Source organism: Cygnus olor, chromosome Z, assembly GCF_009769625.2.
Source record: "Cygnus olor isolate bCygOlo1 chromosome Z, bCygOlo1.pri.v2, whole genome shotgun sequence".
NCBI classification, from domain to species: domain Eukaryota; kingdom Metazoa; phylum Chordata; class Aves; order Anseriformes; family Anatidae; genus Cygnus; species Cygnus olor.
Genome location: NC_049198.1, coordinates 62,407,125 through 62,434,256, shown reverse-complemented (window position 1 = coordinate 62,434,256; position 27,132 = coordinate 62,407,125). Strand labels below are relative to the sequence as shown.

The window sequence follows — 27,132 nt, the reverse complement described above, 5'->3', positions numbered from 1 at the left end:
TTTTTTTTTTTTTTTCCCCATGTATTTTTCCTGGTATTAATGTATCCTACAAAAACTAATTTAGAGATTTTGATAAAACTGCCAGGGAAGCTGGTCAAATAAAGTAATGTTTTAAAAACCCGTTTGACTGGTTTTCTTCATTAGGTGCATACCTTGCACATCAGTTTCAGTGTGAAACTGGTACTAGAATTTGTGTGCAATAGATCCCCATTGCTTAGCTGAATACAGGACATTGCTTTTGCCAAGAATCTGACAAGCTATGCCTGCTGTGCCTTTTCAGGTCTTCAATAAAAAACAACTGAGGTTTGTTACGCAGGAAGGAGTAAAATGGAGGAAGCACAGCAGGCTTGCACTCAGCACTCACAGGGCCAGCAGAACACTGTGCAAACGTTTGAACCTGGGATGTTGTCATAATTATTTATCATTTCTGTAGAATTAATTTCCACAGAAAATATGAAGCTTGAAAAAGTGAGATTTAGGAAAATGTTGAAACAGTTTGGCCAAAAAGATGTGCATTTTTGAAAGAGAGCAGAGCTTGTGTAGGAGTTAGAGCTCCCTATGCTTTTTTCCTTCTCCATTCCCTGGTCTTTGTGATGAGGCCGTCTCTTTTCCTGTAGTCACAGGGGTTTGACAGAGAAGTCCCTGGCCATGGATACAGTTCCTGGCAGGGAAATCTACCACGGAACAAATTACAGGTATCAAAATGACCAAAACGTCCTCTTCTTCCCTCTCCTTTTCCCTTTCCCTTTGTCTTGGCAGGAGGCCGGGGCCGGGGCAGGGGCAGGGGCCGGGGCCACCCTTCGCGCCTCAGCTGAATCCCGGGTACCGCCGTTCCCGGTCCCGCCTTTAGCCAGGCTCCGCCCCCTTTCCGTGACCGAAAAACACTGCCGGCCAATCGACGCCCGTGGAGCCGGCCGACATTTGCATGTGTTGACCCGTTGCCGTGGCAACGGCGGGGCCGTGGGCGCCATCGAACGTCCCGCTCCCTGGCACGGGGCGGGAGGGGAGGTAAAATGGGGGCGGCGGGCAGGGGGGGGGCGCGCGGGGGGGCACCCGGCTAACAGGGGCTGGGGCGGGCTTCAAAGTCTTTTTTTTTTTTTTTTTTTTGTCTTGGAAAGCACAAGTAAATCAGAAAACTTTGCTTTCATTTCCAAGTTGTTTTTTCTTTTCTTTTCTTTTTTTTTTTTTCTGAAGCTGATGTTCACAGAATTTCTTAAGATACACTCCTTGAGCTGATTGCTCCTGTTATAACTCAACGCCATTGACTTCACCAGAAAGTTATTTAATTTAAATTGAATTCTCTGTTTACTCAGTTCCCGAGGACATGGCTCTGCAGCAGTAAGCTCTGGTCCTAGTCAGGTGCAGTTATGGTTACACAGTGCGGTGCGTTGGGCTCTGCTGGCTGCCAGGTGCCCACCCAGCTACTCTGTCTCTCCCCCTTCTCCACAGGACAGGGAGAAAATACAATGAAAAAAAATCAGAGGTTGAGATAGGACGTGGAGATTGCTCACCAGTTACCACCATAGGCAAAACAGACTTGACTTGGGGAAGATCAATTTATTTATAGAGTAGGATAGTGAGAAACAAAACTAAACCCATCATCCCCCCATCTTTCTTGCTAGGCTCAACTTCATTCCCTATTTTTCTGTCTCCTCTCCCACACCAAGCAGTTCAGTGGAATGGGGAACGAGAGTTGTGGCCAGGTCACAGCAGTTTCTCTCTGCTGCTCCCCCATGGTCAGTCGGGGAGAGACTGCTTTACCATGGGCTCCTCGAGATCTGCTCCACTGCAGGACCCATGGGCTGCAGGGGGGACAGCTTGCTCCACCATGGGCCTCTCCATGGTTTCTTCTCCATATGCTTTTTCTATTGGCTCTTGGAATTTAAAAAGGCTTTTATATAAAGAATAACAAAGATGACACACTGTAAACAGATACATAAACAACAGCTTCAAATATAAATTGAGAAAAAGACCACTGTTAAACATAACAAACTACAGAATCACCAAAGCCAGTGCAACCAGTTAAGACCAGTTAAGAACTATTGTTTATCAGCCATGGTCTCTCATGCCAGTTAAAAAAACACTGATGATCTGTTCTTGAGGAAAAAAAAAAGTAAAAGAATGATGTTTTTAAGATTCATTACCAAGAGAACCCTCAAAAATGAATGTTGTGCTACCAGTAGCCATCATCAGCCTTATGCTGTAATGCCCTCCAGTCTCATGATAGATCTGCTGTGTATTTTTATACTCATACTACTTTTAATAGCTGGTGTATCTTACAGGGCATAGGAATTGCCATGGTAATCAGATTATCTAGCTGAATATACTGTCCATATAAAGGCCGCAAAAACCTTTGTTATAAAGTCACCTGTTATTAGCAGCAGTTTCTGTTGCAAAATGGTTACGGTAGATTTACTCTGTAAAAGATGAGAATGTTTTCCCCTTATTTTATCCTGAACAATTTAACTGTGGCAGGGCAGATTATTGAGGGAACTATATTTCCTGCTCTGAATCACTTTAAACTTCTAGTGTCAGGCTCTCAGCACATGCAAATTGTTATCCTGCATCAGGCACAGCACTGCCAGATGGTTGGAGGAAGGGATTGTACCGCTCTGCTCTGTGCTGGTGTGGCCTCACCTCAAGCACTGTGTGCAGGTTTGGACACAACATTAAAAAAAGGGTATAAAGCTGTTAGAGAGTGTCCAAAGGAGGGCTATGAAGCTGGTGAAGGGTCTAGAGGGGAAGACATGTCAGGAGCAGCAGAGGTCCCTTGGTTTGTTCAGCCCAGAGCAGAGCAGGCTGAGGGCAGGCCTCATGGTGGCCTGCAGCTCCCTCACGAGGGCAGCGGAGGGGCAGGCGCTGAGCTCTGCTCTGTGAGGACAGCGACAGGACTCGAGGGAACAGCATGGGGCTGGGACAGGGGAGGGCCAGGCTGGGCGTTAGGGAAAGGTTCTGCACCCAGAGAGTGGTCGGGTACTGGGACAGGCTCGCCAGGGATGTGGGCACAGCACCGAGCCTGCCAGAGTTCAAGGAGTGTTTGGACAATGCTCTCAGACATAGGGTCTGATTTTTGGGTGGTCCTTTGGGGACCCAGGAGTTAGACTCGATGATCCTTGTGGGTCCCTTCCAACTCAGGATATTCTATGGTTCTGTGATTCTGATTTCCACTGACTTGGGTCAGTTTGTACAAGGTGACATGCCTAGCTTCTGTTTTTGTATCAAATAGATTTATTATCTATTTTGCATTTATCCATCCATTAGTTTTTTCCCCTGTAAGGTCAGCCTACTTTCCTGAAATTGTCACACAAAATGCCCACTGTGCAGGCACGTTTACCATCAAAATCTCTAGAAATAAGCCAGATTCTGCACATTTTAGTCCCAAAGACAGAGGTGGTAAACAAAGACACCTGTGCTAGGAAGTGCACGTAGCTCACTTTGAGCTGTGTAAACTTACTTACTTCAATGTCTGCTTGCTCTCACACTCCTGTGCTGTGGAGAGGATAAACATGCATTGCCTGTTCTGTATTTTATGGATATCTAAGATGCCCTCTACAGTTTGAATGGTGCTAAATATCACAGAGCTTTTGCAGCAGTTGATGCTGATTAAGACAGTGATGCTTGGTATCCTCACTGTCACCCAAACTGGGGGTATGTGTCTATGCTGATACATTTTTCTACTTTCTCATTTTTGCACAAGAGTAAATGTGCAGTCAGGATAACATTATTGATTTAAAAAGTGAGGTGAGTGCATTAAATAGTTGTACATGAGTGAAACTAGGATAATCTTTACCCTAAACAGTTATAAAACATCACTAAGTAAAATGTAACTTTGCTTACGAAAGGCAAGAACTTTGGTTGTAGAGCATGAAGGAAATCTGAGAGACAATGGCATTGCTGGAGCTGTTCCAGAAATTTTAATTTTGAAATTAATGACATTACATTTTTCAACCAAAAATGTTTTAAATTTTCCATATATTTTAACTATTAATAGTCATAATGCATCGTTATAAGGTTACAATTTCTGTTAAATCAAAGGAATTCTTCCTTACATTTGGCAGAGCAGGACATAGTAATGCAGAAGAATTGTTGGGTCTCTAGAACCAGTCTCCAGTTTTCTCTGGCAACACAGTCATAAACTTAAATCAAATGAAGTTAATTAAATAAAACAAACATAATTACAGCATAATTATACATAGGGTGTCCTCAAATGCCAAGTAAACAATAACTGCTATTGACATTAGTGAATTTTGGATTGACCTGTAAAAGTTTAAGTAGGAAGTGAATCAGATCCAAAGAAAGATATAGGCACTTTAATAGGTCAGAGGAAAATAACAAAAATCCTTATCTAGGTTGAGTGTCAACCTAGTTGACTAGTTAGCCCATCATGGCCAACACCTTAATTAGTTCTTTATATGAATCATATAGAAGCTTCACGGTTATGTATTTTCCTTCTCTTATGTCTTAATGAACCTTTACACACACACACACACACACGACCTAATTTCGCTCTTACTGTCCTGTAGTTGATATAGGTACATTTTTGAAGAAAGTTTTCATTTTTTCTAAATAACACTTCTAACTGTGGAGACAAAGTTTGTCAGAAAATTCTCAGTCAGTTCTAGCTTGTTTGTATGCATCAGGAAACTGTGGCTTTTCAGCCTGGTATTTTTTGTTTCTGAGCATTCTTGCCTTGTCCGTCATCTGGCTGCATCCACGTTTAGAGATGTAACCACCAGCCTCTGATAGTACTGGGGAGAGGGTACAGCTATACGTGCAGCTGATGCTCCGATGGAACAATCTTCATGTCTGGATGTTTCTGAGTATGCATTACTCATAAGGCATTTAAGCCAGGGTGCTGCAATGTTAGATTTACAGACTAACAGTGTCATGAAGCTGCCAGAAATGGGGGTACATGCCAATATTCGTGTGTTCAGAGCTTTCAAAACATTTCTTGAGGTTGAAGAATGTGTAGAAATGAGTTGTTCTCATCTATGACAAGATAAAACAAGCTGACATAGAAAACCGTGTATTTTTTATGTCTCTGTGGTCTTGTGGTCTTTAATAATGTTTAATCACATAATAGATTATCCTTTTCACATGAGTGAAGGAAAAGATTGGTGCCTAGAACTAATCAGAGGAGACCCTTCCAGCCAGGAACCATGTACAAAATGCAGCACCGAGCTGGAAAAATGTGAGGGTTTTAATATGTGGTTAATTTGCTAAAAATATTGTTGGAAACATAAAAATGTTTTGTTTCTTTTTCCTTTTATCTTTCAGTGAAAAACAGATCCAACAGTGAGATAGTGCAAATTATCCAATATTTTTGTCCAATTTATATTTCAGTGTTTTGTTTTAACAGATTTCTAAAATGATTTATAATTGAGCAATACAAAACAACATTTAGGACAAAAAAATACAGCTGAAGAGGTTTATTTAATTCAACATGATTTCCCTTAAAGAATAATGGGAAGCCTCACAGAAAGCATTTTATTTGGAAAGAGAGCCTCAAGCAAGGATTTCTGATACTCAACACAGGATGTCAGTTAGGTCCTTTCTGATGCCTCTTTTATATGTAAATGTAATGAAAACCCATAAATAGAAGAAAAAGAAGAAATGTCTTACCTTGACTACAAATGTAGGGACCAGACTCAGGAACCCTGTGACCAGACTGATTTAGCGTTGAGGCCCTAGAAAACCTATATTCATCTCCTTCTCCTTTTGACTTGAGTTATGCTAAGTGAACCACTTCATCTCTGTCCTTCTCTACCTTTTGCCCTCTTTGTCTGAGTTGTTCTCCTTTGTCTTTTTACGTAGTCCAGCACAGACTGAGAAAGCAGTATCTCTGGACACTACTGTAGTACAATAAATTGCTGCTTGTTGTTTCTCATTTAAAGCCATTTATGACATTTATAATTTCTGTAGCGGTAAAGTTAGGTATTAAAAAACAAATAACTTTTCTTTTAGAATTCTTGTGAATTAATTTCAGTTTACCTAAATCACCTTTATTAAGTAATCCACTCAACAACAGATGTGAAGTCACAAACAGAAAGCTTGTAACTTCAAGCACTGAAATAGGAACAGGCAGCATAAGTAGACAAGACTAAATGTGGTACTGAAGGCAAACAAAGGGAAAACTGCCTTATAGTGAAGTGGGGTCTTGAATTATTAAGGGCTTACACAACTCTTGTGTTCAAGATCCTGGATTAACCAGTATCTTCTTTCAAGCAAAAATTAATTTGTTCTTTTTTTTGACACTGACAGACTGATCCATAGCTGGACTTCTACCAGGCTGTTGTATTTGGATGCTACCATTTTGGAACCATATGTTTCCCCCTTAATTTAATGCGTCATTGTGACCTGTCATACACTTCCTCAGGCAGAGCAACCCACAAAGACATTCTCATAACTCTGTTATGTGGGTCCTAATTTTGTAAGCACTCTGCAATTACAGATGACCTCTCCAAAGAGCTTCCTGGATGTAAGCCACTACCACCTCAAACATCACATTATATAAATCCTTTTCATAGCTTATCAAGCACTGTTTTAAAAACAGTAAAGGGATCAGTTGTTCCCGCTATTTATACTGCTTGCTTATGGTCCTCCCTCCTAACTCAAAACATGAAAATTGGTTCTGCCTTTAGAGTGAGTCAAACATGTCCAAGGGGTATTTCTTTGAGATGTATGAGCTTGAAAGCTCCGTGACCTTTTTTTTTTTTTTTTTTTTTTTTTTTTTTTTTAGATCTGTGTTTATCTGGATTTAGCTTGTCCCTTTCTGTGCTGGCGGAGGGGAACAATGACAGTAAGCCAGCTGTGTAGTTTAAGTGGATCCTATAGTCAGATACAGCTGCACAAGGAGAAGCCATGCTGGTGGTCAGCATTTGTAAGCTGCACATAAACAGGTTCCCCAGATTATCACAGCTATTTCTATATTTTGTCCAGTGAATAAACATGGTTGTGTTCTGGCAGCAGGAGGCTTTATGCAATGTGTTCTTCCACAAGGTAAACTCTTCTTTTCATCTGGGAGGTCTCCATGTGGAATTCTTGCTAAGTCAAAAGCAGTAGTGTTGAGGATTCATTGGAAACAGCCAATTTAATCCCCCAGCTAGCACAAGTATGTTTTGTTCAATTCAGTTAAGGAATCCAGCCTTATAAAATGACCTTATAATGGGTTTTGAGGAATTGTTTACATGAGAGAATCAAGAGAGATGAAAAACAGAGTGGGTCACTCTTCAGGAACAGGCTGCATCCAGGAAATAGGAAACGTATGTGTCAACTTTGCTTCCAAGTTCCAACACTGAAGTGAAAGAAGACATAAAGAAGGCCATTTCAGGGTAGGAGTTTCCATTTGCCTGTGTAGGTTGAATCACACATGGCAGCTAAGAGAACGCAGCATTACTAAAGCCTGGATAATAATGCTATTGCTGTGCTTTCTGGTTAGGATAAGCTTAAAAACACAGGACAAGAAGATAAGAGATGTACTGAACTATTTGCACTCTTATCATTCTGTTCTCTTCTGGGTAAAGTGAGGCTCCCAGCCTGATGTTGAACTAGCTGTTGCATTTCAGTTCCTTTTAATTAAATTGATGTCATCCATCAGTGGAACGTGCCCTGTCATTGCAGTTCATGAGGTATTTTTAAAGTATGGTACTCAGTGGAACTGCAGAGGAGATGAATATTTTCCAAAAACTATATGCAATGATCAACTGTACCTTCCCACTTTATTAAATAATATCATAACATTTTTATAAGAAAAAAACCAACAGTTTTGTTTTGAAAAGAAATTTTAAATCCAAAACCTGATTTACTTCCACATCTTAATTACCGAGCTTGAGAAAATAAGATCTGAACAGCTCATATGCCTTTTCATTTCACACTGAATTTATAGGAACTTTCCAAATAATAACGGTCAACTTGGCAGCAATAAATGTAGACCAAATGGTGTAATCCCCACAAGGAAGCATAATTCTGTTATGAAGTATTTACAATAGCAAGCTTGGAAATCCAACAATAGGGTATATTGTTAATAGGTTCTTTATAGCATCTTTTATTGACTGATTCATTCTTAATTTTAATAGATTTAGTCAGCTAACATTCTTCATGCGGCAGTCAGATCAATGTCCACTGTTCCTTTAAGAATCCTCTCAGGTAGCAGAAAATTTTCTGAGATAAATCAATAAATAGGACATGTAGGTGCGAGCGTTAATCTTGCAAAGTTCAGAAGTTCCCTAAGCGTAGCTGGACTTTCTGATGCTCCCTTCCTGTGACCCTCCAATAACCCTTATCTCCCCTGCCTTCGTGACCCTTTAATGTTTCTCTGGCTCTCCATTCCCTTCATCCTCCTAGAGAGCTTGGCTAATTCCCAACTTGGATTCATCCAACAGGCCACCCTCCCTGGAAACTCTCCCAGTCTTTGAAAGGGCCTTACAGTAGGGTAGCCTCTCAGCTAGTTTGCAGATTTAAACCTCATACACTTGAACCACTCACCTAACTGAATCACGTACGCTACCTCACTGAAATGGGCAAACTCTTGCAAATTTGTGGTACAAAGTGGTTGGCTTTCTTTAAAGTTACGATCAGAAAATGTAGACCTTCTAAAAGGAAAACAAGAGAAAAGCTTTGACGTTGGTGGTACTTTAGTAATATTTTCTACACAGTTACCTAACAAAGTTTTTGCATTAAGGCAACATTGTTGGTAGGGGCAAAAATAATTTCATTAAAATGTGGCTGCACCAATTTGGAGTCAGTTAGCTGCCTGAGTATTGTTAATTGTTCCTGTCCAAACTGTTTGTAACCTTTGTCTCTTTGTTTTTAGCATGCTTTTCCATTGGATGTTTCACAATTATACACTGTGTAGGCATCAAACAAAAACGTTTTTTGATACCTGAGTTAAAAATTTCAATGCTATAGTTTTGTGTGTCCTTTAACATACGTATGTTATATGAATGTACTATATATGAATATATATATTATATGAGTGTATTATATGAATATCTGATAGCTTCAGACACAAGGGGATGGCACAGCCTTGTAGTTTACTATATTGTTCCACAGACTGCAGTTACCTAATAAAATGTGAGAGGAGGTGTTAACTCCAAGCGCTAAGTACACTGTCCCTCAGGAATTTTATTTTTAGGAGCTAGCTGCAAAATACCTTTTCACACAGATGCGTTCCAGTACAAACCACAGATTGGCTCTGATGATCCACACATCTTCCAATTTGTGTACAAACATATCTGAGGAGATTTTTTAAAATGAGAAAGTGTGACAAGTGTCCCTGGAATATGGAACCTTGTGAATATTTAATCAAGCAGTGTGGATGCAGCAGTCTAAACGTCTTTGTGTGCCTGGCAAATCGTGAACCTGTTGGCAACTCTTTTTTTTTTTTTTTTCACTGTTGCCTATGTCCTTAATCTATCCCCGAGAATCTGTTATTGGAGGCTAGAGCTGACTCAGGGCTTCTCAGTGGTGTAGACAAAGTTTAAGTTTGTCATCTCAAGGGTAATGGCAAAACTGTGTCCTCATCCTAGAGTGCAGGAAAATTCATCCCCTCTGTTCAGACCAGGGAGTGATAAAGGTGAAAAGGCTGTTGAATGGGAGCAAAGTCTCCCGTGCTTGATACAACAAAAGAGCAGCTCAGGGGAGATCCAGGTTGATCAGTTACCTGAAATGGGTCTGTGGGATTTCTGGGTAGATAAGTTTGGGAGTTAGGAAACCCTGAAGACGTTAGAGTGGTTGAGATCAAGTTTAGAGTATTTGCAAGGGGATTCTTAAGTGAAAGAGATGCCACCTCAGACTATTGTGCCTTGACCTTACCATTGGTGGCAGAAGAAGCAACAATCAGCTATTTCTTGTGTTATTGATAGACAATGGTGACCCATCCATGCAATCACTTCCATGCTGGTGACTAGAAGCTAGTCTGCTAATTATTCTGTATTCTTGCAATAGAAGAATAACCCCTGCAGTAACGTGCTTACAGTCTGAATTTTATTTTCTGATCCTTGGAGGATAAGCCCAAAATGTTGTCTCTGTGAGAAGTGAACGTTTAAGTGACACAACACAAACTTGCCTGTATGTAGGGACAGACTGCAAACTGGAAAACTGAAATACGTTTGACTGTCTTCTTGGGACTAGACAAGTGTAGTGCCCCCAGCTTCTTGTCATATGTCATGTGCGTTAGTCCCCACATCATCTCAGTAGACCTTACAGATAAACGCGCTCCATTTTGTTAATATCTCTCTTGTACTGGGAGACCCAACACTTGAGATACTACCTCACAAGTGCTGAGTAAAGGGGCCTTGTCACTTGCTACAACCTGCAGACTGGGAAGATTTTCCTTGTTAATTAATCACCCTTTGGAGACTGGATGTTAACATCTCTCTACTAAGGGGCATTTCTTTTGAGGCAGGAAAATTATGTTTAACTATCAATATAAATAGTTTAGAAATTAAAGACTGTGTCAGTTCTGTCAGAAATTGAAAATAAAGAATATTGTTTATACTCAAAAGCACATGTATTTCAAATACTTCCCTTTATGCGAACCTTTCCACTTTCATTTCCTTCATGGCTTTGAACCATCTGAGTCTAGAATTTCAGATTTTCATTGTTCAGGTGATAATTAGGGATAGTTGGTATTTGATGTTATATGCCTACTATTTAAAAATGTAACGGAGTAGTACAGTCAAGTGATCCTTGTAATAAACCACTGGTTATAACCATAAAAAAATATAGTATTTATTAATGTGTACTGACTGAATTTGTTTCAGGATCATGCAAGACCAAAAAGCAAAAAATAAACACACAGAAACCCTCCTTCTCTACTGAAACGGTCATTAGATGCAATTTTCTAGCTTTGAAGGCTCTAGTACATTCCAGCCCATGAAACTGAATTTAGGAGATGGAGGACCATGCTGAACAATAGACTTTCTCAAGTCCTTTATGGGTAGAAGAGAGAGAACTTGAAATGTACTCTTGATGGAAGCAAATGTCAATAAAAAGAATCTGAACAAAATTAGTGACACTCTGCCAAGTGCTGGAGACACCCCTGCTAGTGTCTCTGCCCTCTTGCCTTCAGAGCAGGTTGCACCATCAAATGTGCCGGTTATTCCCCGAATTTTGCCAGAAGAAGTACATCTAGAAGCTGGACCCCAGAAAAGGCGGCCAGGCACTGCAATAATATCAAAGCAGTCAGACTCTTCAAACATGTCTCGAATGCCACTGAATCGACCAGTCATCCCACCAAGAAGACCTTGCTTCAGGGTATGCTATATCTGTGGCAGAGAATTTGGGTCACAGTCCATTTCTATACATGAACCTCAGTGCTTAGAGAAGTGGCGTATTGAAAATGATCAGCTACCAAGACATCTGAGAAGACCAGAGCCTCGGAGACCTGAGGTCCTTACTGGTGGTTCCTGTATGCTTACAGCTGAAAATGAAGCAGCTTATCAGAGTGCTCAAGCCCAGCTTCTGCCCTGTGGAACTTGTGGCCGGACCTTCCTTCCAGACCGTCTCATTGTGCACCAAAGGAGTTGCAAAGGAAGTGGCAGTGGTGTGGGGTTACCAAGTTCTAACCCCCATAAATCTGGCTCAGCAAAAGAAGATCCATGTAAGACCAGTCAACAGAAGAGCAGGGCTGCACCAGCCATGTTAGACAAGGTAAACTGCTAAAACATACATTGTGTGAAAGGGTGTGGATGCATTGTGTTGCAGGAGAGACTGAGTTCTTACCAAAATTCAGAATCGCTTTCTTTCAGAAGAAACTTTTGGCTCCATACAAATGTTTCTTTGATGAATAGTAGGCAAAGGTGAGGGGGCTATTGTTTGAATAAAGAAAACTACTTATTCCTATCGCTTTTGATTTTTCTGTTTAAGAGAGTAGTTTGGTACTTGTACTCTGTGCTCCTATGAGAGTTATGTTCCCAAAGGGGACCTTTATATGCTATAGTTTATTAGGATAGTCTGTTCAGCAGCTTAGGCAAGCTTTGAATGTTGTACGTTTTAGTAGATATTAGGCCCTTTTATTGAGTTAACATGAAATACAATTCTTCATTATTGTGTAAGCACTACAGTGAATTTCATTTTTTGCCATTACTCTTAACCTTGGCTTGAAATATGAATTGACTGAGGACTGCATGTTCAAAGGCAGCAGAGTATAGCAACAAAATAAATAAGACTGCACATTTCTTTCCACTGAATTTGATTTGATTCCAGATCAAAAAAAAAAAAAAAAAAAAAAAAAGAAGCTGATTCACATTACCCAAAAGCTACACAAAGTTTTGGAAAATGGCGTATTTTTTTATGTGTTTATTTCTGCACAAGTTGTCTTTTTGGCTAGGAATGTTTTAAAAAGAAAGATGTCTAAATTTAGGCCTGGTGTCAAAAATAAATGTCTTGATGTTTTTTCTCAGTGGGGCTTGGACTCTAGGTTGCCTATCTGATTTCTGAAAATGGCCTTTAGCTGTCTCAGTCACCAAAAGAGTGAAGGAATGCAATGCTATGCAGAGCACTTCTAAAAAGGTTTTAAAAGTTGAAGCATGGTCTTCCCCAATTCTCTAGCTGCTAAATATAATTGAGTTGATTGAGGCAATGGCAAATATGAGGATAAAAATGTGAGGCATTTCAATATTAAGCTACTTGAGGCCACTGACTGATAGATAATAACAATCCCAGGCACTGGTTCTCATGGGGGAGAGATAATCTTCAATTATCCAGACATCTGTTAGGTAAGCAACTTGGCCAGGCACGCGCAGTCCAAATGGTTCCTACAATACGTTGAAGATAATTTTCTGATGCAGGTGGTGGAGGAGCCGACGGGGCTGGGGGTGCTTCTGGACCTTGTCCTTACCAACAGGGATGGGCTTGTTAGGGACGTGAAGGTTGGGGGCAGCTTGGGATGCAGCAACCATGAGATGGTGGAGTTCAAGATGGAACTTGGTGGGAGAAGTAAGGCAAAAAGCAGGATTGCTACCCTGGACTTTTGGAGAGCCAACTTCGACCTCTACCGGGACCTACTTGGGGGTATCTCATGGGCTAGGTTGCTAGAAGGCAAGAGTGCTTGTGAGAGCTGGGCAACATTTAAACAGCACTTCTTCCAAGCTCAGGATCGGTGCATCCCAAAGAGTAGGAAATTGGGGAAGGGGGGCAGGAAACTTGCGTGGATGAGCAAGGAGCTCATCGACAAGATCAAAAGGAAGAGGATTGTCTATGAAATGTGGAAAAAGGGCCTGTCCTCTTGGGAGGAGTATAGGAATGTTGTCAGGGTCCGCAGAGACGCGACAAAGAAGGCTAAAGCCCACCTAGAGATGAGGCTTGCAAAAGAGATAAAGGATAATAAGAAGGGTTTTTTTTAAGCATGTAAACAGTAAAAGGAAGACTAGGGATAATGTGGGTACCTTGCTGAACGAGGGGGGTGTCCTGGTAATGGGGGACACCGAGAAGGCGGAGATACTGAATGCTTTCTTTGCTTCACTCTTTGCTTCAAGGACTCCCCCCCCAGGAGTCCTTGACGCTGGCGGGAGGACAAAGGGTCTGGGAAATGGAGGGCTCCCCCTGGTTGATGAGAGAGTGGTTCGGGAGCGTCTGAGTGGGCTCAACACACACACAAATCCATGGGTCCCGATGGGATGCATCCACGTGTGCTAAGGAAGTTGGCAGAGGTGATCACCGAACTGCTCTCTATCATCTTTGAAAGGTTCTGGAGAACAGGAGAGGTGCCTGAAGACTGGAGGATAGCCAATGTCACTCCGGTCTTCAAGAAGGGCAAGAAGGAGGATCCGGGAAACTACAGGCCAGTCAGTCTCACCTCTGTCCCTGGAAAGGTGTTGGAACAGCTTGTTCTGGATGCCATCTCCAAGCAGTTGGAAGAGAAGAACGTTATGAGGAGTAGTCAGCATGGATTCACCAAGGGGAAGTCGTGCTCGACCAACCTTGTTGCCTTCTATGATGGCATCACCAGCTGGGTAGATGGGGGGAGAGCAGTGGATCTCATCTACCTTGACTTTAGCAAGGCTTTTGATACTGTCTCCCATGACATCCTGCTAGCAAAGCTGAGAAAGTGTGGGATAGAGGAGTGGACAGTAAGGTGGGCTGAGAACTGGCTGACTGGCTGAGCTCAGAGGATGGTGATCGGTGGCACAGAGTCCGGCTGGAGACCTGTGACTAGCGGTGTTCCCCAGGGGTCGGTGCTGGGTCCGGTCTTGGTCAACATCTTCATCGACGACCTTGATGAGGGAATAGTGTCCGCCCTCAGCAAGTACGCCGATGATACAAAGCTGGGAGGAGCGGCTGACACACCAGAAGGCTGTGGTGCCATTCAGCAAGACCTGGACAGGCTGGAGAGATGGGCAGGAAGAAACCAAATGAAGTTTAACAAAATCAAGTGTAAAGTCCTGCACCTGGGAAGGAACAACCACACGTATCAGTACAGGCTGGGGGATGACCTGCTGGAGAGGAGCTCTGAGGAGAAGGACCTGGGGGTCCTGGTGGATGACAGGTTGACCATGAGTCAGCAGTGGTCCCTCCCACGGGATGCTGTCCTTCCCAAACTGAGCCTGCGGGGGCTGCCCACAGGCAGCAGCTCTTCAAGAACTGCTCCCACATGGCTCTGTACCACGGGGTCCATCCATCCCCCAGGAGCAAACTGCTCCAGCACGGGTCCCCCCCAGCTGGGCGGCAGCTCCCCCCAGACCCCCTGCTCCTGCGTGGGCTCCTCTCCACGGGCTGCAGCACCTGGTAGCCAAGAAGGCCAATGGGATCCTGGCGTGCATTAAAAGGAGCATGGCCAGCAGGTTAAGGGAGGTGATCCTCCCCCTCTACTCTGCCCTGGTCAGGCCTCACCTGGAGTACTGTGTCCGGTTCTGGGCTCCCCAGTACGAAAAAGACAGGGAACTCCTGGAGAGAGTCCAGCGTAGGGGCAAAAAGATGATACGGGGCCTGGAACATCTCCCCTGTGAGAAAAGGCTGAGAGACCTGGGCCTGTTCAGCCTGGAGAAAAGAAGACTGAGGGGGGATCTCATCAATGTGTATAAATACCTGAGGTGTGGGAGACAGAGGGATATGGCCAACCTCTTTTCAGTGGTTTGTGGGGACAGGACAAGGGGTAATGGCCACAAAATGGAGCCCAGGAAGTTCCGCACCAACATGAGAAAGAACTTCTTCACGGTGAGGGTGACGGAGCACTGGAACAGGCTGCCCAGGGAGGTTGTTGAGTTTCCTTCTCTGGAGATATTCAAGGCCCATCTGGATGCCTACCTGGGCAGCCTGCTCTAAGGAACCTGCTTTGGCAGGGGGGTTGGACTTGATGATCTCTTGAGGTCCCTTCCAACCCCTACAATTCTGTGATTCTGTGATTCTGTGAAATTATGTCCACACCTCAGGTTTTTTATTGGCCAATTTCATACAGTGCAAAGTGCTGCACAGGTACATCTACAGCTGTAGGAAAGGAGATGTTCTCGTTGCCTTACAATGCATTGTACTATTTACTGAAGAACCATTTACCAAATGCATTGTTTTAAGGTTATTGTGCAATGAAAGGTATGGGTGTGAAGCCAAGAGTTTGTCCATCGTGCGCAATTCTGTATGTTTAAAACAGGGGGAAGTGGTTGTATGAGGAAAAATGTCCATAGTTATAGTGACACACAAAAACAAGTTTAGCATGTGGTTTGGCATTGAGAATGACTCTGTAAAAACACTGCCCTCTTGCACAACATATCAGCTCCCTCTGTGGACTCACTCACATCTGCTGACTTGTTGAACAACAACATTATTGCCGCTTTTTACTTCTGTGAGCTCTGCAGAGCCAGATTGAAATGTGTTCCAATCTGTTCTTCCCTGTGTGTGAACAGCAGTTTTCCTCATTTACTTCCAATCAGTAAGTTTTTCAATTGCAGCCCTACTAACGAGGCTGTACAGTTCGCAGTTTGTAATTGACTCTAAAGGACTTCACAGTTAGTGATGACTTTCAAGAAGGGAAGATGTTTTTTCTCTCTTTGTACTCAATAATATTTTTCAAGCTGTCCATCTGTACAGAGGTACACTTTCAAAGCAGAGATGGGTATGGAAAGAGTGAAAGAAACATCCTGTGATTGCAGTGGCTATTCAGGATCGGAAGACTTCTTCTAAGAAGTAGCCAAAGAAAGCATCTCTTCCATTGATGTAAACTCTCTGTGTAAAGGTCTCCACCTCCAGTTCAAATTTTTGAAAGGTCCACGTATCAAAGGATGTTGAAAAGCACTAAGTTCATGGAAGGACAGCTGATTCACTGTGAGCACAGACAAGGTCTGGGTCCTGTATACAGTCTTCATCTTTTTCCAGCAAATGGTTTTAATTTGCTTGCCCGAACAGCTATTCAGCTGCTTATTAATTCTATTAAAATATACTGCTAGTGGAATGAAATGGCAGTTTGCTTTGGTTCTGGCAGGAATTACATCAGTTACTCCTGATTAATGAAGGGTTATAGTTAAAGCAGCTTCCAGCCCTGTTTTCTGTAGGCTGATGTAAATTCATACAGTACTCATGGTGGCTCATGAGGGAAAGAGTCACAGTGAGTTTATAGATAGACTTTGCAAGCTTCTTGGAGGAGAAAAACATTTGGGGAAGTCCATGTTTCTCTTAACAGACCTAGTCAATGTGACAGTAAATTATTTAAGCACCTCTTTTAAAGTCCTGATTCAGTGAAACATCAGAGGGGAGGAATAACTGAAAACAAAGATGAACAAACAAAAACCAACTGAGTCTGTAATACTTTGAATGTAATCAAAGAATCATAGAATGGTTTGGGTTGGAAGGGAAGAACCATGGAATGGTTGGTTGGAAGACCAGCCAGTTCCAACCCACTTGCTGTGGGCAGGGACACCTTCAGGACCAGGTTGCTCAAAGCCCCATCGAACCTGGCCTTGAACACCTCCAGGGATGGGGCATCCACAGCTTCTCTCGGCAACTGTGCCAGGGCCTCACTGCCTTCGTAGGAGGGAATTTCTTCCTCATATCTAACCTAAATCTATGCTCTTTTAGTTTAAAGCTATTACTCTTTCTCCTATAACCCTACTCCCTGACAAAGAGTCCCTCCCCAGCTTTCCTGTAGGACCCCTTTACGTATTGGAAGGCTGCTATAAGGTCTCCCCAGAGCCTTCTCTTCTTCAGGCTGAACAACCCCAACTCCCTCAGCCTGTGTTCATAGGAGAGGTTCTCCAGCCCTCTGATCATCTTCATGGCCCTCCTCTGGACTTGTTCTAATAGGTCCATGTCCTTCTTGTGCTGGGGGCCCCAGAGCTGAATGCAGTGCTCAAGGTGGGGCCTCACAAGTCCAAGGTAGAGGGCGAGAATCACCTCCCTCACCCTGCTGGCCACGCTGCTTTTGATGCAGCCCAGGACACAGTTGGCTTTCTGGGCTGCAAGTGCACATCGCTGGCTCATGTTGAGCTTCTCATCCACCAACATCCTCAGGTCCTTCTCCTTGGGGCTGCTCTCAATCCATTCTCTGCCCAGCCTGTATTTGTGCTTGGGATTGCCCTGGCCCGGGTGCAGGACCTTGCATTTGGCCTTGTTGAACTTCATGAGGTTCTCACAGGCCCACCTTTCAAGCCTATCCAGGTCCCTCTGGATGGCATCCCTTCCTGCCAGCATGTCAACCACAGCACACACCTTGGTGTCATTGGCAAACCTGCTGAGGGTGCACTCAATCCCACTGTCCATGTCACCAACAAAGATGTTGCACAGCACTGGTCTCAGTACCTACTGCTGAGGAACACCACTCATCACTGACCTCCACCTGGATATTGAGCTGTTGACCACAATTCTTTGAGAGCAGCCATCCAGCCAATTCCTTACCTACCGAGTGGTTCATCCATCACATCCACATACCTCCGATTTAGAGATATCATGAAGGACAGTGTCAAATGCTTTGCACAAGTCGAGGTAGATGACATCAGTTGCTCTTCCCCTACCCACCAATGCTGTAACCCCATCATAGAAGGCCTCCAGATTTGTCAGGCACGATCTGCTCTTAGTGAAGCCATGTTGGCTGTCACCAATCACCTCCTTATTTTTCATGTGCCTTAGTACAGTTTCCAGAAGGATCTGTTCCTTGATCTTGGCAGACAGAGGTGAGACTGACCAGCCTGCAGTTCCCCAGGTCTTTCTTTTTTCCCTTTTGCCTTGTCAGCCACTGCTGTGTGAGCTGCAGGCTCCTGGCGGGCCTCTGCACTCCCATGGACCTTCCCTGGCCAGCTGCAGGTACTTTTGTCTGAGTGTCTCTATCCTGGAGAAGTCTTTCCCTTAGCAAGTGCAGGGTCAGCCAGACCAATACTTACTGACAAACTCTTGCTCAGTTTGGTGTTAAATGACTTTAGTGCTGGACGCTCAACAGCCTCCATAAGACGTCGCTTCCACTAACTATCCTCTATCTGCGAATACATGAACACATCTGAGTTAGTCAAGTCTGACTACGTAAAACAAACAACTGCCTACGCTTAAGAGAGTCTCAAGAATTACGCCAGCTCAGAAATCCTATTTCTTGCATACAGTTTGGATTCTGCTGTGATACCTTAGGCAATGGAAGTGATGTCTGGAACTATTGAAACTCAGACTTGTGGTAGAGCAGAATGCATTTTTTTTTATTCTTGCGTAGACCAAAATGTTTGCTACTGCCTATGTAAGTGAGTATTAATGACTTGCTGTGGGTATATGTTTTACATTTTTTTGGACAACATATGGGGATAGCATTGAGCCTAAAATCCTATCAGATGTGTCACTAGCGTCTAGTGCTGCCATCTGCTGTTTTCTTCTTATCGTGTTGACTACCTAAAGATAAGATTTGTGTTCTCCCTTTACTGTAATTCATTTTAACACAAGATAAGTCTTGCAAACTTGTGTAATAACAAAATATTGATTTGTGTAATAACAAAATGTTGGATCTTCCTCTATCATAAAGTCATCTACTCACTTTGTAAAATGAAAACACCTTCAGCAGCCCTGCAATTCAAAGGAGGATGGGAAATGATAGACTTCATCTCAGTTGGGGCAGTTTTTGATATCTTCTTAGGTGAGTCCCGGCAAATGTGCTGGCAAACACAGAAAGTAGATGAGAATAGACAGTGAAAGAATTTTTTGAATTAAATTTAGTGTATATCGTCACTGCTAGTGGTAGAAGTTCCTGCCTTTCTACTTCTACACAAATGCCGTGTTCATTATACTGATTTTTTTTTTTTTTTTAAAGGTAGCACATCAGGATTAAAATGGGATATTCTGCTGATTACAGTAGGGTAACATCTTTAATAACCTGCATCATCAGGCAGAATTACCTTGTTGTTCAAGGTCATTTTATACCTTGGCACATGACCAGTCCTTACATCAGTCTGCTGTTGTGGTGGGGCAGAGGCTGTGAAATGCTCCTTTGGATGGAGAGCTGCTCCACAGGTTGCCTCTGTCCCTGGTGCAAAATGCCTCTTGCTTTTCAGAGAAGAATGTCTGGAAAAGGCTGCTTTCATACAGCCTGATGATGTTACTAAGTCTTTATGCCAATCTTTTTTTCTGAACCTGTGTTCCTTGGGCAAGTAAAGCATATGATGAGAGCTGTGACCTAGAGCTGGAGGCCTCCCCTCCTCCCATTAAAATATATGGACAATTAAACAAATAACAAATGGGAGGTGGCTTTCATTCCTGGATGGCAAATATTTATGGAGGGGAGCTTGGGAGCCAGTCTTGTCGGATATGCTTAAGAAGAAATTAAAAGCTTTGTTCAGTATGGGAAGGTTTGACCTCATGTAACACCAGAACAGCAGCCTGGGGCTAACCTCAAGTAATGTCAGGTCTATTGAAAACACACCATTTTGTAGCACTCTGAGTAAAATGACTTCATTCATGGTAACAAAGGCATACTTAGCAGTCATGGAGAAGAAAGAAAATACTGAGGCACCAGAGGAAAGCCTAACTGCACCATGAGGTATTTGTAGGTATTTTTATAAGAACACGTCCTCAGGAACAGACTTTCTTACTACCCTTTTTAAAAGTGAAAAACAAAGCAGGGAGCAGACAGCCCAGCCACTGGCCTGTGAGTAGTTTGGGTTGGAAAATTGTGGTGATTCCAAAAATAGTTTAGTTTCTAACTGCAGGCCTCCAGATGTGACATTTGGGGTAGGCATACTCTGAAGAGAAAAAGAAATGAAGGATAAATATGATCAGCTGTAGAAATTCCAAATAAAGCATATCATACCTAGGATTCCACAGTTAAGCAATGAATAAGCTATTACTACAATTGGATTAATATGGTAGTATTCTTCAGGTTTTTGGTGGGTTTCCTTTTTTTTTTTTTTTGGGGGGGGGGTGGAGGTTGTTGGTTTTCTTTTTTTTTTTAACTGTGTGTATTTGCAGAGAAGGATTTGTGTATGTAATTTAATATGTGGTGGTGATTCAAACTCACTACATTTCTGGAAAGTCATTCCATCCTTACAGTGATCTGATTCCTTTGAATTAATTTTGGTTTATGCTATTGTTTCTGCAGTTTTTAATTCTGAAAGTTACAAAACAGATACATTCTACTTGAGTAGATTTCTTAATCCTTTTTTTTTCACCAAATAGGATTTAGCATTGAATCAGTCTCAACTGATAAGCTTGGAAAAGAGAATCCTCTATTTAGCTGCAGGCCTGATTTTGTTCACTTGCACCCTAAAACCCACCTATTAACTCTGTCAGTATCTGGAGGGATCACAGTATTGCTCATTCAATCTTTAGGTTTTCAAGTGAGACTACCAGAAAGACCATCTTGGTGGGCTGTGGAAATGTATCCAGGTTGCACTGGACTTAGTTTTGTCCTGTGGGTCTGTGGCAGCTGTTCAACAGTGAGACATTACAATTACTTTAGTACAAGAGTAACTGATTTGAGTGAAGGAGTCAGAGGTAATAGGCTATACACAATCACTAGGGAAATATTTTTAAGATAAAAAAACACTTGATTTCAACAGTGATTTTCAATGTTTCTTTTAAATTTACTGTGAATATTTATTTTTAAGTGATTTTTCACCTGGGTCATATCAGGACTTTAAGTCTTCTTGAAGCTACATATTTGTTTTTACTATAACGCTCTATACAGTGGAAATGATTACAACAGTGCAGGCCAAGCAAGCTTGATTTACATTTTTGTTCTAGGATTGCTTTTTACCATCCTGGTACCGTAAAAAGCATCACTACATAATGAATGTAAGTCAAATTCATCTGTCCCACTTTGCATCCAGTAAATCAGCTGTTTTACTGAACAGCAGGAACATAGCTAATGGAAACTAGAAAAGAAAATGTGTTGCTGGTGTTCTTACAGTTAGCAGTCTTTTTTAGAAAACTACTTTTAAAACACTGTAAGCATACTCAAAGCAAACATGCACACTGAAATGAGTCCTCTACCCTCAACCGTCTGTGCTACAGTGTCCTCATCTAAAGCGCTTTGGAGCCTGCAGAGAATCACTCACTGTCTCTGTCGGGACCCAGAGTCTTATCTCCAAATCAGGCAAGAGCTAGGTGAAGAGCTGAAGTAAGGAGCTTGGTGAAAGTTGATAAAGAAAAGTTAAAGGGCACTCTTAAATCGGCATTTGCTATATTCAGCTGTGAATAGAAAGAAGTGGTTATGCATTCATATTTAAATTACCTTGTTATCAGAGATGACTTAGGAAATTGCATTTGAAAGTTAAGAAGATGAAAAAGTACTCAGATTGACTGTCTTTGGGTAAGTTATATTTCAATTCTATGTGAGAACTTTCCAGACAAAGCCCAACTTTTCCCAGCAAAAATACGCTTTGTAGAGTAGTATTTCTTCATGTAATTGAGTTTACATGTGTGTTACAGGAAAGAAAGATGCAGATTATTCTCTAATGACATTTTCAGACTGTAGCATAAATGCGAGAAGAGCTGCCCAGACTTTCTTGAATACACTGATGGGCTGACAGAGAGAGTCATAAATACTGGAATTGGTTATGCTTTGTCTTACACAGAGGAAAAAATGAAATCCCCACCTCCCTTGTTTGAGTGAGAAAGGCCTCCCGTGTTTGGTCTGGCACGCTCTCCCCCTACCTTTAAGAGGACAGGGTGTAGGTTGTCTCTTACTGGCATTTTGCAGGCAGGAGTGAAGGAAACAGTGACAATTGCGAGAACCCTCACTATGTCTCAAAGTCCTGTCTCTGCAGCACATTTCTGCTTCACACTACTCCTGAACCAGGGCTGGTGCTGACACCATGCCTAGCGCAGGACGTGCCTTAAGACACAGTCAAGTCCGTAATCTGCAATACCACAGTAATTATATATTTTTCAAGCTTAGAATGTGTATTTGTGGGCCTTGGGTTTGAGGGATTTTTTTTTCTTTCTTTTTTTTTTCTTTTTGTTGAGCTATTTATTCCTGCAAACAAAAGCAGGTCTGGAGTGCAGAAACAATGACTTGCTTGGAGTCTAGCTCTGCCCTCTCTGCTATCACTGGCAAAATTCACACTGAGGTCTTTGGGATAAACAAGAAACAGTTCCTTTTTCTCCCAATATTGAAATATCCTGGATCAGTTTTAATCCTTCAAGGCCAAAAATTCCACTGGCTAACTGATCTGTAATAGAAGTAACACAGTGTTAGGGACCAGAATCACAAGCCTGAGGCAGCTGCCTTCACTGTCCAGCTTAAGGGAGGTGGTAAGGCCAGACACAATGCTTGAATGGGGGCTTTCTGCTACTGGATGTGCGTATCAGCAGTTCAGCTGAGGAAGCTTCTGTTGCTGCTGGCCATGCTACTTCTGTTTGATAGATTAAAAAAAAAAAAAAGGCTTTGATGTTTAAAATGGTTACTGTGCTGCAGCAATCTGATCAAGCTGAGGGGTTGTTTCTGCAAGTGAAGAGTCAGCATTTCCATGAATGTGACGGTGGGAAATAAAAGAGCTGAAATCTATGTAGCTAAGTATTAACTAGGTGACACACATGAATTTTCAGCCCAGTATCTGCAGAAGGAGCCTACCTATTCCAAACTGCCAGTTTATGAGGCAGTGTCCCCCCTACAATCTCCAAGACTGAATCCAGAGGTAACAAAACTGACAGAAACATTCACACTGAGTTCACACGTATGAACCAGTTTCTTAACATACACGCTTGTTTTCATTCAAAGATGTTCTGATTCAAAATTAATGTTGAAAACAGTGCTTATCCTTTTTTACAATTGTTATTTGCAGGCACGAGTGGTAAGACGGCCTCCAACAGTGATTTGTTACATATGTGGCCGTGAGTATGGAACAACATCTATTAGTATCCATGAGCCACAGTGCCTGAAAAAATGGCACCAAGAGAATGACATGCTACCCAAGCGCTTGAGGAGGCCAGAGCCCAAAAAGCCTGAAGTCAATCCCGTACAAGGTAAGCTGCAGACCAAACAGGAAACAAGGGGAAGGAAGTGGGAGGAAGAAAAAAAGAATTTTAAGCACTAGTTTAGTAATTTGCAGCTACTTCTTTCCCCCATTTAGTCTGAAGGGAAGGTAGTCATCACGGCTTGTTTTAAGCCTTCTGTTAAGTATCCTGTTCTCTTTTTGTGCTCCATCCAGGAGAAATAGAAGTAGTCATTGCTTTGCGGGACGTGCCTCCTGGGACAGTTCTCTTTATGTGTTAGTATACTCTGAATCAAATCACAAAAATATTAGCAACCTGCTTCACCACTACATCATTACTTTTTGAGTTCTTTCAAAACTGCAGAAACGCATATTTCAAAATGAGCAGCAGGATCCAAGAATAATGTGCAGACTTGACGCATACAGTCATTAAAATAAAATATCCCTCAGGCAGCATTGGGATTGATAGTTCAGCCAGGTTTTACACCTGTGCTGTTAGCTGTAAAAAAGGCACAGCACTAGCACTTACCCAAAGGTAAATAGTAGATGACCTTGAAAATAGGAGTTCTGTGGTGAAATAAGAAATACAATTCAAATGGATGAGGAGTAGTAGAAAAAAAGGTATTTTTAAACATTGCATAAATATCTATACTGTAGTTTTATGTTTTTGTTAAAATACATGTATAGATAAAAATGCAGTGTCTTCTACAATGAACATCCAGTGGATGTCATTGGTCCTTTTTTATTTACAAGCCTGAGAAGATTACTTTGTGATACACTGTGATATAAACATACTGGGAAAAATATGTAGTATAAGAAGAACATTCTCTTTCTGCTGATTATGTGTATTTGTGCTTTGGGTTCTGTTTTGTAAGAGGCCTAGATCCTGCTTCTTCAAATCAGTGAAATAGCTGGTCCCCAACACCTCACAGAGCTGGACTCCTCTGAGTATCCCAGAGGTGTGTGCTCATGGTAGAACCAAAATGAAATCTTATCTGTGCTTTGCCTGGAAGCTGCTCCCAAGACCTCTCCATTCCCACATAAAGTTATTTCAGTTCATCTGGATGTTTTCCCTGGGCCTGCCAGCTGTTCTGAGATACTTTGTCCCAGGTTTGGACCACTTGCTCAAAGGCAGTTAATTCACCCACTTTTTATTTTTATTCTCTGTGATTTCCCACAGTTTCCTTTAATGTCTGGAAAAATAGATAACTTCTCCTCCAGTTCACTGGGAAAGTATCATACACTAGATCAGTTTACAGCAGTACAAAGAAATATGTCCCCAGAAGACACACACAGAAGAAAGCAGGACCGATGAGAACACTAATCTGTACAAAACAGTTACAGCTCAAACAGTATCAAATTGAGGCTTGGTTAACAGATGCCAAGCAGCAGAGTTGAATCTGCAGGAAAAGATACGTTTAAAAGACATTTCAATTGTATTTGCTGTTTTTGTTGTTAGGCTTCTTTAATTACACATGTTATGTGGTAAGAAAGATGGAGAAAATGAGAATTCCATCTGAAAGAGGAGGATGCAAAAGGACAATTCAGGTTATTTTGAAATATGCTATTCTTATTTTGAGGGAGTGGAAGCAGAAAGACAACTGTTCTTTGAGAGAACAATCCAGCAGAAGGCTCCCAGATATGAATCAGAGAATTGTCTCATTTATGCAATGAGTCATAGCAGGCGCCACGCATCTCCTATGAGGTGTTGTGTGCCCACAGCTCCCCAGGGGGCACTGACCTGCTTCCAGCATCTGTCCCTAAATGCTTGCTGATGCAAGTCTGATCGGTTCTGTAGCTTGAGCTAAAACTGTTCCCCCTGCGGTTGCCTCATGCTCCTGGCCTCAAGAAAATAATCTGTGTTGTTCTTTTTCCGTAAGACTTACTCTCGATCATCTGGTAAATGCTATAACTGACCTTCAGACCACATACACGTACTGCATGTCTCTCAGTTTCTCAGTTTAAGGAGGAGGGGTTACCCCTGTTGTTGAATGGAACTGGCAGTGTTCACAAAAAGCTCAGAAATGTTAACTGCTTACATAAAACTTTTTATAACTTACATAAATCTTTTTCTGAAAACTCAAGTGTCACGGGAAGACAACCGCTGCCCTGATTACACAGTTTTGTTTGTGGAATGCCTAACACATGCCTGCAAGGAGAAAGTCATCTTTCTCTCCTTCTTTCTTTCTTTCTCTCTCTCTCTCTCTCTCTCTCTCTCTCTCTCTTTTTTTTTTTTTTTTTATATATATATTCAATAAACTTTCCAAAGTACAGAAAATACACATTCATTTCCTGCAAGTAAAAGGGGTATTCGTCTCAGCCAGGAAAGGAAACTCTACTTGGTTGCTCTTCTAACAAAAAGAACATTAGGAACAGACATATTAAGAGATCTAAGGCTTATTGTGGTTATGTGAACCATTGGATATGAATCATATTAAAACTGTATGGGCCTTTAATGAAGAGCTCTATCATGTGCCAATGACAGAAACCATGGAATATTTTTAAATGCACAAATCCTTTTCTTTTAAGATTGTGTGCTGCTAAGAGTTTAAAGACAAAAACAATTTTTTAGTCTTTTTCTGTATTGTCACACTTTTTGGAAAGGGTGAATCAAACACATCTTCACATCAAACCATGTAGATCTTTTTCTTCATGAACTTCAAATGTAGACTCTTAAGATCTAAGTTCAGGTACTAAGCAACCTACCTTTTGGAAATCCATTTGAAGCAACACTGTGCAAGGCCATTTCAAGATGGAAGTAAACAAGATCTTTTCGTACTGAAATACAATCTTCAAAATACATCTGAGGTGAATGTTTAAAGAATGCTCCTGAGCTTTGAGCAGTCACTCTTCCTGCAGTGGAAAATAACTGAGGGTAAGACTGGGTTAGAGTTTAGATGACAATAGGTGCAATGACCTCACTGGAAGTTGTGGCTATGGAGAGCTGTAGGTTTTGTCTGTAAGGTTACAGGCTTACCTAAGCTTTACTCCAGTTATTGGCAAAACTTGCATAGGCTTCAGTGGAAGAAAATTGACCTCCCCTGTCCAAAGCAGTACAAAGAGCATATTCTCGAGTATGATACACTCCCCCTCATTGCCATGGTCAGATAACACATGCTCATTAAACAGAATTTGAAGTAAAGCCAAAAAGTGAAATTTGCTGATAATAGTATGTATGCAAAGATGTTAATAATTAGTAGAGAATGCATATCATAACACACAGCATGATGTTTTCTCTGTAGTCTCATACAATACAGAATGATTCAGTTTGAAGTTAATTTAATTCAACCCCTGGGACAAAAAGCAGAGTCTTTTTTTATATATTTTTTACTCTTTCACTTCTTTCTTTTCTTTCTTTTTCATTTGCAAAAGCAATATAGTTTGGTTAAACTGAAAGGCTCAGTCAACAGGTATTTCCTGAAAATATTTTCCATAAAGAGTTGAATGTGGGTCTCCAGAATGAAAACTGATACTTTCTTTTTTTAATTTTCCAGCCAAAGGTTTCTATGATCTTGATGCTTTAAATGAGGCTGCCTGGATCAGCGCCCAGAACCAGCTAGTTCCATGTGATATTTGTGGGTGTACTTTCCTTCCAGACAGACTGATTGTACACCAGAAGTCCTGTAAACCGAAACCTGCAACATAAAGTGGATGTGACACACATACATACATACGCATGCATGTTCCCTGCCACCCCCCCGCCCCCCTGTGTGTATAGGCATCAAGGCGCACTCATGCACTTATACCTTTCAACCAAACTACAGGAGAAATAAAACCCAGCTGGAGAGCCATGGGCATAAAA

At 41.9% G+C, this 27,132-nt stretch overlaps 1 protein-coding gene across 2 annotated transcripts; it reads left to right on the top strand.

Moving 5' to 3' along the window:
- The first annotated feature begins 923 nt into the window (after positions 1-923).
- On the top strand, positions 924-27,132 carry LOC121062175 (zinc finger protein 474-like). Of its 2 annotated transcripts, none has more exons than XM_040541882.1 (4): positions 924-1,008; positions 10,764-11,652; positions 23,181-23,361; positions 26,825-27,132. In XM_040541882.1, the coding sequence occupies exons 2-4, from the start codon at positions 10,972-10,974 to the stop codon at positions 26,974-26,976; spliced, it is 1,014 nt and encodes a 337-aa protein (XP_040397816.1). In that variant the 5' UTR covers positions 924-1,008; positions 10,764-10,971; the 3' UTR covers positions 26,977-27,132. The 2 variants fall into 2 exon arrangements, with proteins under 2 accessions (XP_040397816.1, XP_040397818.1); XM_040541884.1 differs by lacking the exon at positions 924-1,008 and adding an exon at positions 6,273-6,478.

Coding starts and splice junctions, on each gene's coding strand:
- LOC121062175 (XM_040541882.1), top strand. CDS start 10,972: ATGGAAGCAAATGTCAATAAAAAGAATCTGAACAAAATTAGTGACACT. Junction 11,653..23,180: donor CACCAGCCATGTTAGACAAG/GTAAACTGCTAA, acceptor TGTTATTTGCAG/GCACGAGTGGTAAGACGGCC. Junction 23,362..26,824: donor TGAAGTCAATCCCGTACAAG/GTAAGCTGCAGA, acceptor TTAATTTTCCAG/CCAAAGGTTTCTATGATCTT.